Source organism: Pseudozyma flocculosa (assembly GCF_000417875.1).
Source record: "Pseudozyma flocculosa PF-1 unplaced genomic scaffold scaffold00024, whole genome shotgun sequence".
NCBI classification, from domain to species: domain Eukaryota; kingdom Fungi; phylum Basidiomycota; class Ustilaginomycetes; order Ustilaginales; family Ustilaginaceae; genus Pseudozyma; species Pseudozyma flocculosa.
The window spans coordinates 15,724-33,233 of NW_006920892.1; the positions used below are offsets into that span (position 1 = coordinate 15,724).

General features: G+C 65.3%; 3 protein-coding genes across 3 annotated transcripts; 2 read left to right on the plus strand and 1 right to left on the minus strand.

The window, feature by feature from the left end:
• Positions 1 to 2,041: 2,041 nt before the first annotated feature.
• PFL1_06121 (uncharacterized protein) lies at positions 2,042 to 4,645 on the plus strand (the record flags this gene model as incomplete). Its single annotated transcript, XM_007883661.1, has 4 exons — positions 2,042 to 2,294; positions 2,375 to 3,391; positions 3,487 to 3,574; positions 3,733 to 4,645. 4 exons carry the CDS (start codon positions 2,042 to 2,044, stop codon positions 4,643 to 4,645), a joined length of 2,271 nt encoding a protein of 756 aa, XP_007881852.1.
• An 841-nt stretch (positions 4,646 to 5,486) lies between these two features.
• Positions 5,487 to 8,030, minus strand: PFL1_06122 (uncharacterized protein; the record flags this gene model as incomplete). The annotated part of the gene is made up of 2 exons (XM_007883662.1): positions 5,487 to 7,450; positions 7,583 to 8,030. 2 exons carry the CDS (start codon positions 8,028 to 8,030, stop codon positions 5,487 to 5,489), a joined length of 2,412 nt encoding a protein of 803 aa, XP_007881853.1.
• A 4,376-nt stretch (positions 8,031 to 12,406) lies between these two features.
• PFL1_06123 (uncharacterized protein) lies at positions 12,407 to 14,020 on the plus strand (the record flags this gene model as incomplete). The annotated part of the gene is made up of 5 exons (XM_007883663.1): positions 12,407 to 12,711; positions 12,819 to 12,945; positions 13,069 to 13,474; positions 13,583 to 13,759; positions 13,881 to 14,020. The coding sequence occupies 5 exons, from the start codon at positions 12,407 to 12,409 to the stop codon at positions 14,018 to 14,020; spliced, it is 1,155 nt and encodes a 384-aa protein (XP_007881854.1).
• Between the last annotated feature and the right edge of the window lie 3,490 nt (positions 14,021 to 17,510).

A 17,510-nucleotide genomic window follows, 5' to 3' on the forward strand; every position in this document is an offset into this window, starting at 1 on the left:
GCTTTGCCGAACGCTGCCAAAAACGCAGCAGTAAAGGCGCCCTGGGGCTTGGCGACTCCTGCGACGGATCCGCGCCACGTCGACGGTGTTTGCTCTCGCCGTCCTGCCGAACGGTCTCAGAGACCTTGGCCATGCCGTAGATTGATCGGATGGGAACTGGGCCCGTGGCGCCTTAGGCCCGCGCGCGAGTGGCAGGTAAACAAAGTGACGGTGCCAGAGGTGACATGTTCGGTCGATTGGAGGGACCCGGGAGGTGGCTGACTGTGCATTTGTCGCGGAAGGTGCATCCTAGTAGGTGGCTGCCTGGTCAATCGTGCCCCTTGACGGCGCATCCTGGTGGCTGCCTGGGGCAACTGTTCCCCCTCGACGGCGATGACAAACGGCCGGGAGAAAGGAATGTCGAGGCCGTGGTCGTTTGCTGCTTGCATTCGGGCGTGCAGGCCTGGCTGTCGGAGGGCGTGTCGAACTGTCGGCGTGCGTGGGTGCGTTTGTGGGTGGCTTGGGTGCGAGTGCGCTGGATGTTGGGGATCGCTGTCAGCAGGCGGCAAATGCTCCGAGCGAGGAGGAGCAGCCGGAAGGCACGCATGCAAGGTCGGGATACCGGTAGGATCTGCGTCGACGTCGGGCCGAAGTGCAGTACAGTGGCAGCGTGCGCGCGTGGGCGTGCCGATGCACCGATCGATGGCAGCGGCCTGCGTGCCTGGCGTGGTTGTTTTTGGGTCGGCGCTCGAGGCAGAGTAGGTACAGTAGTGGCCTTGCAAAGCTCTTTCTGCCTTGGATCCGGATGCTGGGAACGGGCGGAGCTGAGGACGAGGCGGGGCCAGGCGGGCTGGTTGGCTGGCTGAGTCGCCCCGAAGATCGGAACGAGGGCAGGCAGGGGTATGCCCCAGCTGGCTTCGGGATGCCACACTCGCTGCCGAACCGGCCGACGTGCAAAGGCCGAAGCGTGGGTGCGGGTGCAGGTGCGGGTGCGATCTGGTACAGATTGGGGTCGGGAGCGGGTACACACCATACCTAGAGCCGGTCGCTCTGCTGGCTGGCGGTCCCTCGGTGGCGGCGCACTATCAGGGTGGTGGGAGCGTGGATTGGCCTGGGGCATGCGACCCGTCCAAGCTCACGTCGTCGAGCCTGGGTGGCGCGTACTGGCATGCATCCGGTTTGCTGCCCGCTGGCATGTCCGTTGGCGGACAGCAAGCAAGAGTGAGTGTGTGGCAGGCAAGACGGGGTGAGCAGCAGCGAGAGTGGCAGGCGAGCCATGGCAAAAGAGGCGATTTGAGCGCCATGCGCGTCTGAACGCCTCGAGAGCGAGCTGCAAGCTGCTCCGATGTCGGTGGCTGTCGTATGCATGTCAGGAACGACGTCGAGCGGCCGTCATGGGCAGCCAGCCTGGCAGCGAGGCAGCAATCTAATGCAGCCAGCCAGCGACGGCTCTCATGGCTGTTTGTCGTCGCCGTTGTCGTTTGAGAGCGGCCGGGATGGCAAGCCAGGAAGAGGATGCCGAGGCTCGACAGGCGCCGATTGCTCGCTTGCCCGCCTGCCCGCTTGCCCGCTTGCTCGCCTGCTCGATCGGCCATGGTAGGATACTCTGCCCGATGGGATGGCGAACCGGGATCGGGCTTGCGCTGCCCATCTCGCGCGAATGGAGCGACTGGCCGGAGCCGAGCGTGGTTGGGCCAGGCTGCACGTCGATGCATGGGTCCTCCACATCGCCCCGCGGGGGTCGGTCAAAGGGTCCCCCACCGACGCCGCCCTCCGTCGGCCCCCCTGAGTTGGGCCCCCGCAGACGGGCGCACGAGCAGCGGAGCACAGAGGTTCGTCTGTCGACACCCGACACCTCCCGCCTACCCTGCCTTCTCTGGACGCCCAACCACCGCCTAGCTGCCAACTGCGGCCAGACCAACACCAACACAACACCATCAGCATCGACGCCGCGCCGTTCGCCCGCACGCATCAGGCCAAAATCGAGGGCACGCATCCCCATCGCACCACGGGGTGAGCGATCCACCAACCGCAACGGCCACGGCCACGGCCACCGTCCTCAATGGCCTCGATCCGCAGCAACAACGCCCAGCCGGGCCGTGGCTTCTTTGGCGCGCCATACCCCACCACCGCCGCACAATCAGCATACGACTTTGAGCACGACCCTTGGCTACAAAACGCTCAGCCCAACGGCCCCAACAACCCAACTTCCCGCCTCGTCTCCAACCCCGAAGCAAGAGGTTCCCGACCCCTCACCTGGGGAGGCTACAGCGTCCCAAGCACAGACGCTTCCCCTACCGCCGCCAGGCCTCAAGGTGAGAACCTCGCCTCGCTCCCACGCCACGCCATCGCCCGGCTGACCCTCGCTTCCTCCCTTGACACCCTCGATCGCCAGCAGAGCTCCTGCTGCCTCCCCTCTTCGGCCAGGCTTGGCAGCTTGCCTGCTCCGCCGATGCTGCTCACCACCCCTCGACCAGCGCCGACCCGCGCATCGACCCCGACATCTCGCTCGCACAGCTCCACCGCCTCCTCACCGACGCAGGCGAGACGGCCGCCACCGCAGAGAGGATCCTCAACCTCTGCTGCACCGCCTCCAGGTGCTCCCGCCACGACTTTTTCCTCGCCCTCGTCCTGCTCCGATACGCTCAGAGCGGCGAGTCCCTCGACGCGCACAGGGCCGCCGCCCAGCTCCAGTCCGGACACGTCGAGAGCCCCACCATCGACCTCGATAGCATCCGCGCCACTACGGAATCCAACGTCCACACCTTCCCGCCGCCCAACCCGGTCCTGACGCCCCGACCGCCAGGGCCGATGCGCGAGATGTCTGACCCTTGGAACACGGGCTCGAACGCTGCAGCCGCTACAGCCGCTGCTGCTGCTGCTCCTGCGAGCACCGCCTACCGCGATGGCCTTCCCAGCAGTTCCGCATCGGGCGGTCCCGCATCGGTCTTCCGCAGCTTCGCCTTCGACGGCGGCGAGAGCGGCGGCTCTAATGGCAGTACCGCCGCGATTACGACCAACGGCGGCGCCTCCGAAGCCCCCTTCGGTCCCGTCGAACCACCACGATCGTCGGACGGCCCCCCGACCTCGCTCGGCCTCTCGAGCTCGAGGCTGCGGCAGGGCACAATACGCACGCAGCGGCCATTCAGCTACGTCTCGGACTCGGCCGAGGTCAACGCCGTGGGCGCCGCCGACGACCCCGAGGCCGACCTGCCGCTCGACGAGATCACCGTGCGCCTGCGCTCCGAGCTCGAGGGCTTCCTCATCAAGCACAACGTCTACGTCGTCTCGTCGGAGCTGCGCCAGTCGTCAGTCATCCGCAGGTACAGCGACTGGGTGTGGCTGGCAGACTGCCTGGTCAAGCGCTATCCCTTCCGCTGCCTGCCCCTCCTGCCGCCCAAGCGCATCTCCCGTGAGTCGAGCTGGCTTCGATGACAAGCAAAGCCGTTGCGCGGCGCAGCGCTGATACCGAGCATGCCTGCCACCCTGGCCGTCTGACCCCTCCAGTTCCGATGGCGGGACGGCATCTGTCGGGCGACGACCAGTTCATCGAACGTCGCAGAAGAGGCCTGGAGCGCTACCTGCGCGTGCTCAGGTGAGCATCGCGAGCGGAACAACGACTGCCAGAGGCGGCCAGCGCCAGCCCGAGCCCGCTCAGGTCGCACGTTCTAATCCTCCTACCTCTCCATCCCTCCCCTTCGCGCGCTCGCCGCGCTCCTTGCTATTCGACCCCCGGGGCGCCCACCGTCACAGCTCGCACCCGGTGCTGCGGCAGGACCGGCTGGTCGACGTGTTCATGACAGAGAAGCGCCCGCTGTCGGAATGGCGGCAGACGGCGCCGCCGCTCTACCTCGACGAAGAGGGCCTGACCAAGGTGCTCGACGAGGTCGAGCAGATGTCGATCCCGGAAGACCTCGACGCCAAGCTGGCGCAGCAGCGACGGGCGCTGCCGGACCTGCTGGAGCGGTGGACGTCGACGGTGGCGCTGTTTGAGCGGATGGTGCGGCGCAACGACGCGGCGGCGGCCGATTTCTCGAGGTTCAACTTTGGCCTCCTGTCGTTGGCCGAGAGCTCGGATCGGCGGTGGAGGCCCGAGAGCGACAGCCGGCGCGGGGGCAGCAGGGAGGCCGCCGAGGGGTGCCTGCGCAAGGTGGGAGAGGCATACCAGGCCCACTCGGACCTGGTGGCGAGGCGGTCGAGCAGAGAGGGCGGATACACCCTCGAGTCGCTCAAGCACCAGCGCGATCTGGTCGCTGCATTCCGCGACCTCTTTATCCGGCTCGACCGACTGCTACCGGACCAGGTCGATGCTCTGCGAAAGAGGATGGAGGGGACGACGAAAAAGGCGGCACAGATGAAAAAGGACGCCGCTGCCGCCGCTGCCGTAGCCAACGCCGCATCGACATCGACATCGGCATCGACCGCGGGGTGGGAGGAAGAGTACGGACGGCTGATGGGCGAGGTGGCGAGGGATGGCGAGACGGTGCGCAAGCTCCTGGGTCGGAGGGTGCACGTGCGCAAGACGCTGTGGGAGGAGCTCGTCTGGTTCCACTGGAGGTACGTCGAGGTCGACGACGTCTGGAAGGCCTGGGCGCGCGACAATGTCGTCGTCGCCGCAGAGGCTGGGCGCAATTGGGAGGTGCTCGGCATGAAGCTCGACATGTAGCCCTGCAAGCGCCCGCGCTTCGTTGGCTCCCTGCGGCGCTTTGCGGCGCTCTCTTCCCCTCCATGCGGCAGGCCGAGGCCAGGCCGGTGTACACGAGCAAGTAGCAGCAAGGCTACGGACGGCGAGAACCCCCTTTCCCCCTCCCCCGGCGCCGTCTGTTTGTGCTCGCTGTGCGGGACCCGGCCTCGAGGTAGGGTCTTCGAGGGAGGTATTCGCCGTGCCCTCCCCTCCCCCTTCCATCTTGTCCTTGCATCCGTTCCGTCCTTCCGTACGCCCTCGGCCGGCCTTGAAGCGGCCTCGGGCCTCGATATCTAGCCCGTCCACTTTCGCAATGGGCCCGTGTCGCCACGGCACACCACGGCACGGCACGGCGGTCCACAGGCCAGGCTTTTCCCCTCCAGCGCCTTCTGCACGCACACGACCACGACGGATGGTGCGCCGCTCCACGCACCTTCAGCTCGAGCCCGTAGGCGGAGCGAGGACCAGGCGCGAAGGCGGAACGACACCGACGAACGAGGCCGAGAGAGAGGCACGCACAGGACGGGCTGGCTCCAAGTGAATACTGCATTTCGCTCGATTCGTGATTTCGTTTCATCTCCCTTTACAAAGCGGAGCGACGAGGGTGATACACAGTCGGACAGAACGACGGATGCGTCTCTTCAATCTACAGCCACCGCGCCGCGCGCACCCCTGCATCCTCTTCCTTGAGGAGGAGCAGGAGTGAGCGGCAACAAAGGCCGGAGAAGAGTCGGGGACATCGCCGCTCGTCGGTCGGTCGGTCGGTTATTCTACTCGTCCAAGTCTATACTGCACCGTGGCAGGTGCCAGGTCTGCGACCCGGTCAGAAGCTCTTGGTGGCCTTGGCCGAGAGCTTGCGGCTCGACGCGCCGACGCGGAAGGTGACGTCGCCCTGGGGCAGCTTCCAGGCCTGCTCGACGGTGGACCAGTAGGCGAGGTCCTTCTTCCTCAGCTTGAACGCCACCGAGCGCGTCTCGCCCGGGGCGAGGTTGACCTTTTCGAAGCCGCGCAGCAGCTTGGGCGGCGAGCGGGCGCCCTTGGGCAGCGAGACGTAGAGCTGCGCCACCTCGGCCGCCGTGACGGAGCCCGTATTGGTCAGATCCACCGAGACGGTGAGGAGCGTGTCGTAGAGCGACGAGCCCTGGGCGGCGAAGCTGCCCTCGGGCGCCATCCACTTTTCGTTGGTCTTCTGCACCGACGACTCGTCGGCCTCGAACGTCTCCTCGATGCGCAGCGAGTCGCCGTACTCGAACGACGAGTAGGACATGCCGAAGCCGAACTCGTACAGCGGCTCGATGTTCTTGGCGTCAAACCACTTGTGGTCGATGAGGAGTTTCTCGGTGAAATCGGCCTGGGGCGCCTTGGTGCGGTCGGCGATGATCGTGTTGGGCGGGTAGTCGGACGTCTTTCTGGCAATCGTAAAGGGCAGCTTGCCCGACGGCGACTTTTCGCCCCACAGCACGGGCGGCAGCGAGCTGCCCGACTCCTGACCGGGAAGGTAGGCGTAGAGGATAGCCGTGATGTTCTCGTGGCCGGCCCAGCTGCTCATCTCGACCTGGCCGGGGGCGTGGATGATGACGATGGTGTTGTTGTTGTTCTTGGCCGCCGTCTTGATGACCTTTTCGCCGTTGGCCCACAGGGTGAGGTTCTGGCGGTCCTGGTTCTCGGTGGCATACGCGTTGACAAAGACCAGGGCGGCCTCGGAGTGGTTGGCCTGGAAGGCGATGTTTTCGAGGTTGTAGTTGTCGAGCGAGTGGTTGACGTCGAAGCCGCTCTCGCGCGCCTTTTGCTGGATGGCCGACAGCGGGTCAATGATGTAGGGAGGGTAGGCCCAGCCGGAGCCGCCGCCGAGGGTGAGGGTGCCGTTGTTGCCGTCGGGCCTGCACGAGGTGCCGCCGTCGCCGCACGACGTCATGCCGCGCTCAGCCGGTCCAGCGTCCTGGCCCAGCACGGCCAGGCTCTGCAGGTCGGCGGCCGACTTGAGGGGCAGGCCGCGCGGGTCGTCCTTGGAGCGCTTGTTCTTGAGCAGCGTCAGGCTCTCCTCGCCAATCTTCTTGATGATCTTGTGGTGGTCGTCGCGCACGTTGTTGGTGGGCACGGTGATGTCGCGCACGTCGAAGCTGGGCTCGGGCCACTGCGCGAGGTCCTGGAGCGAGAGGGCGGGGCCGAGGACGCGCATCACCATGTCGTCGAGCCTCGACTCGGGCACCTTGCCGCCCTCGACGAGCTTGACGAGGTGCTTGCCGAAAAAGTCGCCAAAGACGCCCTTGTAGCCCGTGCCGGGCATCGTCACGTCGAGGCCGCCGAGCGCCGAGCCCTTGTTGGACCACGTTCCTCCCCAGTCCGAGATGACGGCGCCGTTGAAGCCGAGCTCCTTCTTGAGCAGCGTGTTGAGCGAGTAGTCGTCCTCGCACGCGTGCGTCTGGTTGACTTCGTTGTACGAGCACATGATCGTCGCCGTGCCGGCGCGGACGGCCTCGGCAAAGCTCCACATGTAGAGCTCGTGGCTGGTGCGGTCGTCGAGGTTCGACGAGATGGGCCTCTGCTCGAGCGGCGGGTAGACGGCGTAGGGCTCGGTAAGGTTGTAGGGGTTGCGGTAAGTCTCTTGCTCGTAGGCGATGTAGTGCTTGCTGCAAGCCATCAGGCCGTTCTGCTGGGCGTGCTTGACGGTGAGGTACGACGCCTCGCCCGAGAGGTACTCGTCGCTGCCCCAGCCTTCCCAGTTGCGGCCGCCGCGCGGCGCACGTCCGAGCGGGCCACCGGTGACGGGGCCGAGCCAAATGTTGACTGACGGGATGGCACGCGGGGGAAAAGGGGAGGGGGGACAAGTCACCGGAGCGACAGTCAAAGGGTCAGCATGCGAGCTCAAGGTGCGGATGGGAACAACATGCACGGCCAGCGGCGCTGGGGGATACCCACCTCCCTTGTTCCTGAACTCGTCAGCGAGGGCCTCGGCGCGCTTGGCAAACAGGTCGCGGTCCCAGGTGGCGGCGGTGGTGACGCCGGCGGGGAACTGCGACACCCTGCGCGCCGGGCGGACGCCGGCAGGGCCGTCCTGGAGGCAGAGGGCGGTGAGGCCGAGGCGCGGGACGGTGCCCGTGTAGCCGACGCACTTGCCCGTGTAGCCGGTGGTGACGTTGACCTTTTCCTCGATCGTCATCTGGTCGACGAGCTGCCTTGCCTTTGCGAAGCCCGACTCCCATGCGCCGGTGCCCTTGGCGTAGGGGCCGGTGTAGGAGTTCTTGCCGTTGTCGCGCGCAAAGAGGTCCTCGGACGGGGTGAGGGGCGAGTCCATGGGCAGGGCCAGGGCCGCCGAGAGGCCGAGGCTCATGGCCACCCAGAGGGCGGAGAGGCGGATGGCGACCATGGCAGCGGATCAAGGTCGACCGTGCAGGTAAAGAGGGGCGGAGGGGACCGGGTTGGAGTTGGGGAGCAGCCGACTTGCCAGCTGTCGAGGATGAAGGGGGACCGGGAGGGGGATGGGGAGAGGAAGGATGGATGTCGTTCCGCTGTTTGAACGTAGGCAAAAGAGGCCTCTTTATATGTTGGGCGAGGACGCTGGTCGGCAGGGCTCATTAGCGGTACCTATTGTAGCTAAGCTGCGCAGCAGTGCTAGGAGCTTTCGCCGGTCCATCGACGCCGGTCGGGGCTGAAGGGCAGGTTTGGAGCCTGGCACCAGGAGCGGTGGCCCGCCGCCGACGACAAGCCGGAGCGGGGCCCGCCTGGCCAAGGCAGGCAGCATCGCCGTCGACACGAGGCAGACGGTGGGATCTGAACAGATCTTACGCCCGCGCTTTCCGGGGACCCCATGGGCAAAGGGGCTCCGCGGGCGGGCGGGCTGCGGGGCGTAGTGCAGGTGGGGACCAGCATCGTGGCAGGACGTCGGGGAATGAGGGTGGCCTGTGGTCGCCAACGGGTTGGCCGGACACGGACGAGGAGCGGACGGGTCGGTCAGGGTTGGCGAAAGCCAAAGCAGGCCAAAACGTACAAGTTACCTCCTCCTACAGGTAGGTACATGGTTAGCAGCCAATCTGAATGGCGGTGGGCAAGCGAGGTACCGGCGCTGCGATGAAGCGAGGCCCGTAGGGGATGCACTGTCGGTGAATGGCAGGCGAGACCGGCGCGGCCCGGACAGGCCCGTAGGGGACGAATTGCAAGGCGGCGGCGGCAGCAGCGGCGTCTGTTGTCGTCGATCTGCACGCGACGGGGGACGAGATTTGACCGGCCAGGCTGACCCCACACGTCCACCCTTGTTGGGCTGCCCGGCCAGACGGAGCGCGGAGCGCGGGGCGCGGGGAACAGGCCAGGCCAGGCCAGGCTAGGAGCCAAGAGGAGGCGGCGGGGAGGAGTGGGGAAAGCGGGCCGTTGGATGCGGCAGAGGCGGCGGCGAGGCGGAGGCGGCGCCTCTTCTGCAATATTCGCCGACAACTCCGCCGCACTTGAATCAATAGGCGTACTGATCAACGTTGCCTTACGTACCGACCGCTGCACCTGTGACGGATGCACACCGGCACGCGAGCGACCAAAGCAGAGACGACGCCCGTGAGGAATTGGCCGGTCGCACACAGATCTGCCACGCCGTCCACGCGTTCCGGACCCTAGGTGGGCATCAGTAGCCGTACCATCCGTCGTGCTGTCCAGCTCTGCACTTGCTCCAGCTCGACTACTGCGGCTGTACTCGGAGAGCGCGGCTGCTTTGACTCAGCGTAGACCGGCAGCGCTGAGGCTCTTGCCAGCAGACTGCACCGACGACAGGGCGCACCTCGCCGTCGATGAAAAAGAGGAACGCGTCGTCGCTCTGCGCTCCGGCTCCCAACGTACCCTCGCCCTTCTTGGCCCCGAGCAGCCGTCAAGACAAGGACAGAAGGGGAGCCTTACCTCAGGATCCACCCGTAGCGCGCCGCCAGCAGAACTCCGCAGAGCACAAATAGTGGTGTCTCTGGGCGGTCGAGCGGGGCCGTCACGCCTTCGGCGGTGCAAGCGGGCATTTTTGGACCAGCTCGATCTCGACCTAAATTGCCCGCCCGTCCTGAGTCTGAGGCCGAGGTTGAGGCTCAGTCTGGGTCTGAGGGCTGCAACAAGAGAGGATGACGACGACGGCCCTCGGCACCTGCGCGATGTAAGACGCAGCTACCGTACAGTAACATCCTCGCCCGCCTCTCTGCTCGTTTGCAATCGCAACCCGCGCCAAGCGTCTACCTACCGGTAGCTGGGCGTCGGCACCTGGAATTCACCGGCGAGGCTGAACCAGATTCCGCTCAGCCTAGCGTCGAGCCTGACGGATCTGCGCGGGCAGGCCGGATCTCGCGGCTAGGGTGTTTGCCCCGTCTTGCTGCGCATGCCATGTGAAGATCGCGTCGGACGAGGGACGTCGACCGAGCCACGGTGGCGGGCCGGCCGGCCTTTGCGACGGCGCAGCACGGCTTGGCGAGCACCGCGATGGCTGCGCCCTATGATGCCGCAAAGATGCGTCCCACCGGTGCATAAACCGGCGTGGGCGATGGGTCGGTGTGTTTACAGGCCGAGCACCGCCAAGCATCAACGAGATGCTGGTGGCTAGTCACCATTTGGCCGCTCCGTATCGCAGCGTGGCAGGTGCCTCCATCGCAGCATGGTCCGGCAACAGATGTACTGCCGAACGGGACCTTCCTCAGCTTCCTGCGGGCGGCAGGCGAGGTTCGGATACACACGGATGTCGACGGCGTCGGGCGAGTCTCGTGGCGAGGCCAGACCGGCCGTGGAGCGCGTGGCGTGCACCTCGGCGGCCGCGTGAAGGGCCGGACCGGGTGAATGCATCATCCTGGACAAGAACCTCCGCGACGCCGTCTACGGGCCCGTCGTGTCTGGACAGGTACGGCCTCGATGCTTCCTGAACGGAGCCTTGCCGCTGCCGCCACAACGAGAGGGCTTGCACAGTCAGCTTTGGTACCAACCGCGGTTCGCAATCGCCATTGCAAGCCGGAAGAGGCCAGAGAAGCTGTTGCGGCCCGCAGCCACGGCATCATCCTCGACGGCGCCTTTGGTCATCGACGGCGGATCTTCGGCGGATCAGGGTGGGTGTCAGAGCGGATGCGGCGGTGTCGTCAGTGGTGGTTTGTCGGGCGATGGGCAAAAAAGCGATGGTCAGAGTCGGGCAGACAGAAGACGTGGTAGGAGCGAACGTCAACCGCCCGCCACGCGCGACGCCGATCCCTTGCAACCATTGCATGGCTGGCTTGCCCCACACTCGTCTCGTCTGATGACAGAACAGTGAGGGGAGACTGGCAACCCTCGTCACTTGCTCGTCCCTCGTCTGTCTGGGCCGCATCTGTCCGGGCTGCGGCGGGGGGCACCGGTCAATTCCTCACCGCAAGAGTAGTGCGCTTCTGGTCCGACGGAACATGGTCGCCATCAAACCTGGGCCCACCGAGAAGAGGCGAGAATGAGACGAGCGAGCTCGAGGTTCGTTCCCACCGCAGCGTGCTGCGCTTGGCTTCGAGCGGCCTCGTCAACACCGTACCCACCCTCGCCCGGTTGGCCAGCCTTCCTTTCGACCGAACGTGGCCGACAAGCCAAGCAAAGGCCGGCCGCTCGCTCGCCATCGTCCTTCATCCATGGCCCGCCCCCGCCTGATCCTCGCTCGCCCGGCAACCTCTGCTCTGTCTGACATGCGGCATTCGCTATCGGTCCAGGTGGCCATCGCCGCCGACTGCAGTGGGGTGCCAGGCAGCACGCCGTCCAGTCGCGGCCAGGTTCGAGTCGCGGACCCTGCAACCTCATTGTCGCACTTCTCACCGCTACCGGCGGCAGTCGGCATCGTCCAGCGAGGATCGCAAAATGACGCCAAATTATGGCGAGGAAAATAGGCCATGGATGGCTCCAGGCAAAAAGCAAGGTCCTACCCGGATTCGAACCGGGGGCGAGCGGAAACCGATTATCCCTCCAATCGGAGGGGATTCTGCGCAGACAAGTCAGAACCGCTAGAGTTGACCACTACTCCATAGAACCCCTTGATGTTGGGCCTTTCAAAAGTTGCGAATATATAAGCTCAAGGATATAATGCTGACGACGACTTGAGGCACCTGCGAGTCTGCGGGGTGACGGCGGCGAGAGGCAGTGTCCGGGCTGCTTTCCACGAGCAGGTAGCAGCGAGCTGGCGGGTGGCAATTGGCGGAACGGGCCCGATGCGACCAGTGCAGTGACTCGGCGAGCTGGGCCTGCCGCGGTGCTGGCTGTGGTTTGAAATGCGGGGGAGGGCAAGAAGCGAAGAAAATGACGCAGGGCAGGGCAGGGCAGGGCAGCTGATATGGCCGCCACCCTCAGCCCCCCGGCAAATTCGCCCAAAAGTTCGTTCGCTCGTTTGCCCGCCCTCTGCCCTGCCCCGCTGCAGCCTGACAGCCAGCAGCAGAGAGGCGGCCGGTGGGGCGGCAGCAGCTGGCAAACGAAAAAGACGACGGGCTGCTTGTGTAGGTCGATGCGAGTCACATCACACGAGCCCTTCCTCCGTCTTTACCATCACCAGCCGTCGTCACCACCGACATCACCACCGACATCACCACCGACATCACCACCGACATCACCACCGACATCACCACCATCACCACCACCACCACCGATTGGACCGCCGGTTGGACCACCTCGCTGCACCGCACTGCTACACCTGGCCTGGCTTCAACGACACCGCCGCAACAAGGCACTCGCAAGACCCCCTCGACCATCGCCCGTCGCAGCACCCCGGCCAGGCCTGGCAGCCGACGTACCACGATGGCCGCCTCTTCAACGACATTCTCGCCATCCGCAACTCGGACAGGGTGGGCGCCCAAGCGGCTCGCACCGTGGCTCATCCTGCTGCCCCTCCTCCTCACCCTCGTATCGGCATCGGCATCGGCATCGGCCACGCCCGCCCTCGCACCATCACCAACGTCGACCCTGCCGCCATCCATCGAGAGCAAGCACGGCGGCGGCGGCGACCACCGCCACCACCGGCACACCAGCGCGCACCTGCGCGACGAGTGGAGCAGCATCATGGGCTGGGTCTCTATCGCTTGCTGGGTAATCGTCTATACACCGTGAGCCTCGGCGCATCCACACCGCCCCCCTTCCTCGTCCCGGCTAAATGGCTCCCCCCTTCCTTTCCTCTTTCTCACGCGCTTTCTTAGGTCTTGCCGTCTTTCAGTCAGATGCACCAGAACTACGTCTCCAAGAGCGCAGAGGGGCTCAGCATCACATTCATCGTCATCTGGCTCGCCGGCGACGCCCTCAACGCCGCCGGCGCCATGATGCAGGGCCTCCTCTGGACCATGGTGAGCGTCGCTGCAGCATGGGCCTAGGCGCCCACGCCCCCACCGCCGCCGCGCTAGGAGCTAACCCACGCCCCTCGCACCCTCTCTCTGCCTTCAACCCCACCCACCTCTCGGCGCACGCAGGTCATCCTCGCCCTCTACTACTGCGGGTGTGACTGCGTCCTCATCTTCCAGTACTGGTACTACAGCAAGTACTACCACCGCGGCCTGCCCATCGCTACGCTCTCGGCATCGGTCGAGGCCGACGAGCGCACGCCGCTCATTGCCGACGGCGCCGTCGTCGAGGACGACCTCGAGGACAAGGACGACGAGTCGGCTTCCAGCTGGCAGCGCGAGGTCGTCCTGTACGGCATCGCCTTCCTCCTCGTCGTGGCCACGGGCGTCGCCGCGTGGTGGGTGGCCGAAAGGTCGAACTGGAGCAACGAGGGCAAGCACCACGGCGGCAAGCTGCCCGACGACGGCGGCCACGCGGAGGTCGGATGGAGGTGGGACGCCCAGGCGTACGGCTGGCTCAGCGCCCTGCTCTACCGTGAGTCGCCGGAATGCGTCTTGTTGCGGCCAGGATCGGCTAGGCAGGGGAAGAGGCAACATTTGCTGACCGAAGAAGCGCGCTCTTGCCATGTCGCCCTCGCGCCAGTGACGAGCCGCGTGCCGCAGATCCTCAAGAACCGCACCACCAAGTGCGAGGGCCTGTCGCTGGCGCTGTTTGTGTTTGCGGTGGCGGGCAACATCACGTATGTGGCCTCGATCCTGCTCAAGTCGACGGAGCGCGAGTACGTGCTCGAGAGCATGAGCTGGCTTGCTGGCAGCGTGGGTGAGTAGCGCGGCCGTTGTTGGCGCGTCTTGAAATGGCTCCTGAGGCTGGCTGGCTGGCTGACTGACTGACCTGGCTGTGCCCCGCCTTGCTTCCTTGACCCGTGCGGCGCGCTCGACAGGCACCATCCTGCTCGACTTTATCGTGCTGGGCCAGTTTATCGCGTACCGCAAGTCGCGCAAGGAGATCCACCGGCTGCGACGCGCGAGCATCGTGGCCTCTGCGCACCCGCACCCGCCGGCGGCTTCCGGGTCCGCATGATGCGGCGGCTGTCGTCGTGGATAGATGGACCTTGCACGGATCGATAAATGCATCTCTAGACTGGCACAGACGCCTTTGTTTCTCGCCGCCGCTGCGTTTGACTGCTGCCTGCTGTGGCGACTCCTCGACGGCGACGGAGCCGAACATCGAACCGGCCGGGAAGGCGCAGATCGTCGAACGAAAGCCGAAAGCCGAGGTCCGAGGGCCGAGGAAGGATAGAGGATCCCAGCTCGAGGATGAGGCAGGCAGGTGCAGGCCCAAGGGCTGGTGCAGAGCCGTCGAGTCGAGTCGAGTGAGAGGGGGAGGGGCACGAGTTTATCCGTCGGAAAGAAATCGCCGGGGCGCGAGGAGGCCGGGATGGAGGAGCGCTGCCGAACCAGAAGAGAGGTTCTTCTCAGAAGGAGGGCTCGCCGCGGAGGTGCGGGGGCGGGGTGACTTTGGTGCGGGGTACAGGAGGAGCATCGACGCCGTCAAGCAAGCTAAGGAGAGACGAGAGAGCGAGAGACCTTTACCCCGCACGCACGCACGGATGGCACGCATGGCACGCATGGCACGTCCGGGGAGCACGACCGAGATCGAGCGCTGGTGCATGTCGACGAGGCGGGGCCGCGGAGTTAAGGCAGGTCCCGGCATCTAGCCCTGCCTGCCCTGCTCTGCCAAGCAAGCATACCGACCTTGGTGAGCAACGTACTGCTGCATGGGCTGGGCGCAAAGTCGGACGATATGAGGCTGGCGGTGGGTTGCCACGCAGTAGCACCGGCAGCAATGGGATGACGGATGTGTATGGCTTCAGTAGCCTTTCTTTTGTCACGCCCCTTCCGCCCAGGGAGCGGATGACCTGCGAGTAAGTAGAGCTAGTAGTCTTGTTGGTTCTGGTTGCACGATGCTGGGCAGGAGGAATCGGTCGTGTACACAGGACGGCTGGCAACAGGCGGCGAGGCGAGGCGAGGCGAGGCGAGGCGCTGTCCCGGCCGGGACGAGCAACGACGACGACCAGACCACGACCACGCGGACCAAGGCGTGGCGTGGCCAGGCATGGCGAGGCGTGGAGCCGAGAGGGAAAGAGGCCAATTCACCCGTCGTCTTGGCTCCGTTGATGCGTCGTCTCTCTCTCTACCCCGAGATGCGACTCCAGCGAGGGCGGCGGACGAGGAAAGCCACGGGCGATGCGGGTCGCCGTTCGTTGCCACCCGGACGTCTGCTTTCCGATCCCGTTGGGACGTGGCGCCGACCGACCATCGGACACATCGCTGTTTGTCACCCCTGCCTTGCTTGCTCTGTTTGCGAGAGCAGGAGCTAGGTGTCAGGTTGGCAACATGCAGATCTTCACGTCCCGTTGCTACGTAAGGTGCCGTAGGCTAGATGTTTGGAACGCAACGTACACCTTTGAACCGTGTCTTTCTCGACGACGGGCGATTCAGACGGCGCAACGTGTACATACACGACGACGACCAACGGAAAACAAACAAGGAACGAGCAAGATACATACATAGAAGGCCAGAGTTAGAGTTGCTGAACGCTGGGTCGATCGGCGTTGGTTGCGACGGACCAAGAGGCTAGGCTAGGGATCGTCCCGCTCTGCGCCGTAGCTGACTCCGCCGAGCGCCCGACGTCGGTCAACCCCACACATACATGTACAGCGCTGCACTGCGCTGCGCTGCGTTGCGATGCGATGCGATGCGATGCGATGCACTCGGTCGGTCGGAGGCGGGGTCCACCTTCGCGGGCGTAAAGACGAGATCCCGTCTACATATGTGCAAGCAGACGCGCCGCTTATCCTCATCCTACCAGAGTAGTAGCACCTCTCCGCCACCGCCACCGCCGCCGCCCGCCGCCCACCACGGCCATGGCACGTACAGAGTACTTTGACCCTGCCTCGGCCGTCCGCTTTCGGCTGCATCGGTGTGCGTACAGACGTGTGTGTGTGTGTGTGAGAGAGAGAGAGAGGGTGTGTGTGCGTGCTTCGCTGTCGCTGCCGTGCTGCCTGCTTGCCGTGCTTGCTTGTTCCCCACCCTTTTTCGCCCTGCAAGGGTGCAACGCTACTCGTCACAATCGAGGCTCCTCAAGCCGAACCTTAACGTAACGACGACGACGTGCCCTTGCGTGGTCCGCCCGCCGTCGTCGATGACCCCTTCCTGTCGGTCCGTATGTGGCATCACGAGATCTGGAAGGTCCGTTCCTAGCTCCATTTCGGTCATCCGAGTCTGAGTCGAGTACATACGGTAAACAGTCCCGGCCTGCCTCGCTCTCTCAACCGCCACCGTAACCAACGACGACCCGGCCCCAACTCGAACCGGTGCCCGGCTTCGTCTCGAGCCGTGTCTTTTTCCTCGTCGTATCATTCGTATGGCTCGCCGGATTTCCATACCGAGGACCCCCTTGTCCAGCACAGCTTAGGGGCGTTAGTGCCACTGTGCGTGCATGTGGTGGGGGCAGCAGCCCGAACGCCCCGGTCCGTCGAGCTTAGGGGCGGTGACGGCGCCCCATGCTACGCCCCGAACGCACGCCTGGCCGTTTGCTCGTCTGGTCCTTGTCCAAGGCTAGCTGCGTAAAGGAGAGCCAAAGGGCCTGCGCTGAAAGAGGGCGCGCTGCGATCATCGCCTCGAGCGGCAACGGCGACGCCATCCCGAGAGCCATGGCCTGGCATGGGGCCCTACGTGTCGCACTAAGCGCAGGGCAACGTACATAACACCTACCTGTTTCGAGCGGCGGCCGCGCGACGGCAAACCTACACTCTGAGACTGAGGATAAGATTCATCTGCGTCTGACCGAGCTGCCAGGACTGGCCTGGCCATGCGCGCCCCTCGTCGTAGGTCGGTCGACCAACCTTTTGGCGACCGACCGACGCCACGGGGCGCACCATGCGAGCATTCACCGCGAGGTGCATCCAAGGCCGTCGCTCGGTACGGTCGGTGTGTATGTACCTGGCTTGTTTGGCCTCCACCGCCGTCGCCGTCGCCGCTGTCCGCCCACTCCTCTCGTCTTCTCTTCCGTTCTCGTCTTGGCCTTGGTTCCCCGCCCCGCCCCCTTCACCTTTCTCTTCTGTCGTTCGTCGGCGGCTGATCCGCTGCCTTCCCCCGCCCTCGCCCGCCCGTACACAATCGGACCCCTCCTGGCCGTCTGTCTGCAGTCGCCGCCCCGTCCTTCCTGCAAGCTTCCGGACCTGCGCCTTCCTCCATCCGCCTCAGCTCTACTTCGTGTCCCTCATCCCTCGGCCTTGATCCTCACCCTAGCTCGCCCCGGTTGCCGTCAAGTGCCGCGCCGTGCCGTGTCGTGCAGCGCGGTGCAGTGCATAGTGCACGCTGCAGGCCGTCGTCTCGCCCACCCGCTTGATCGACAAAGGTAGAAATACAGGACTGGCTGGACCATCCTCCCGCTTCCTCCTCCGCCACCCTCACGACTCCCTCTCCCTCCTCCCTCGCCCTCTCCTAACCCCCTAGGCCCTTCCAAGCTACCTAAAGCGCACACTTCCTTGCGATTGATCGCCACG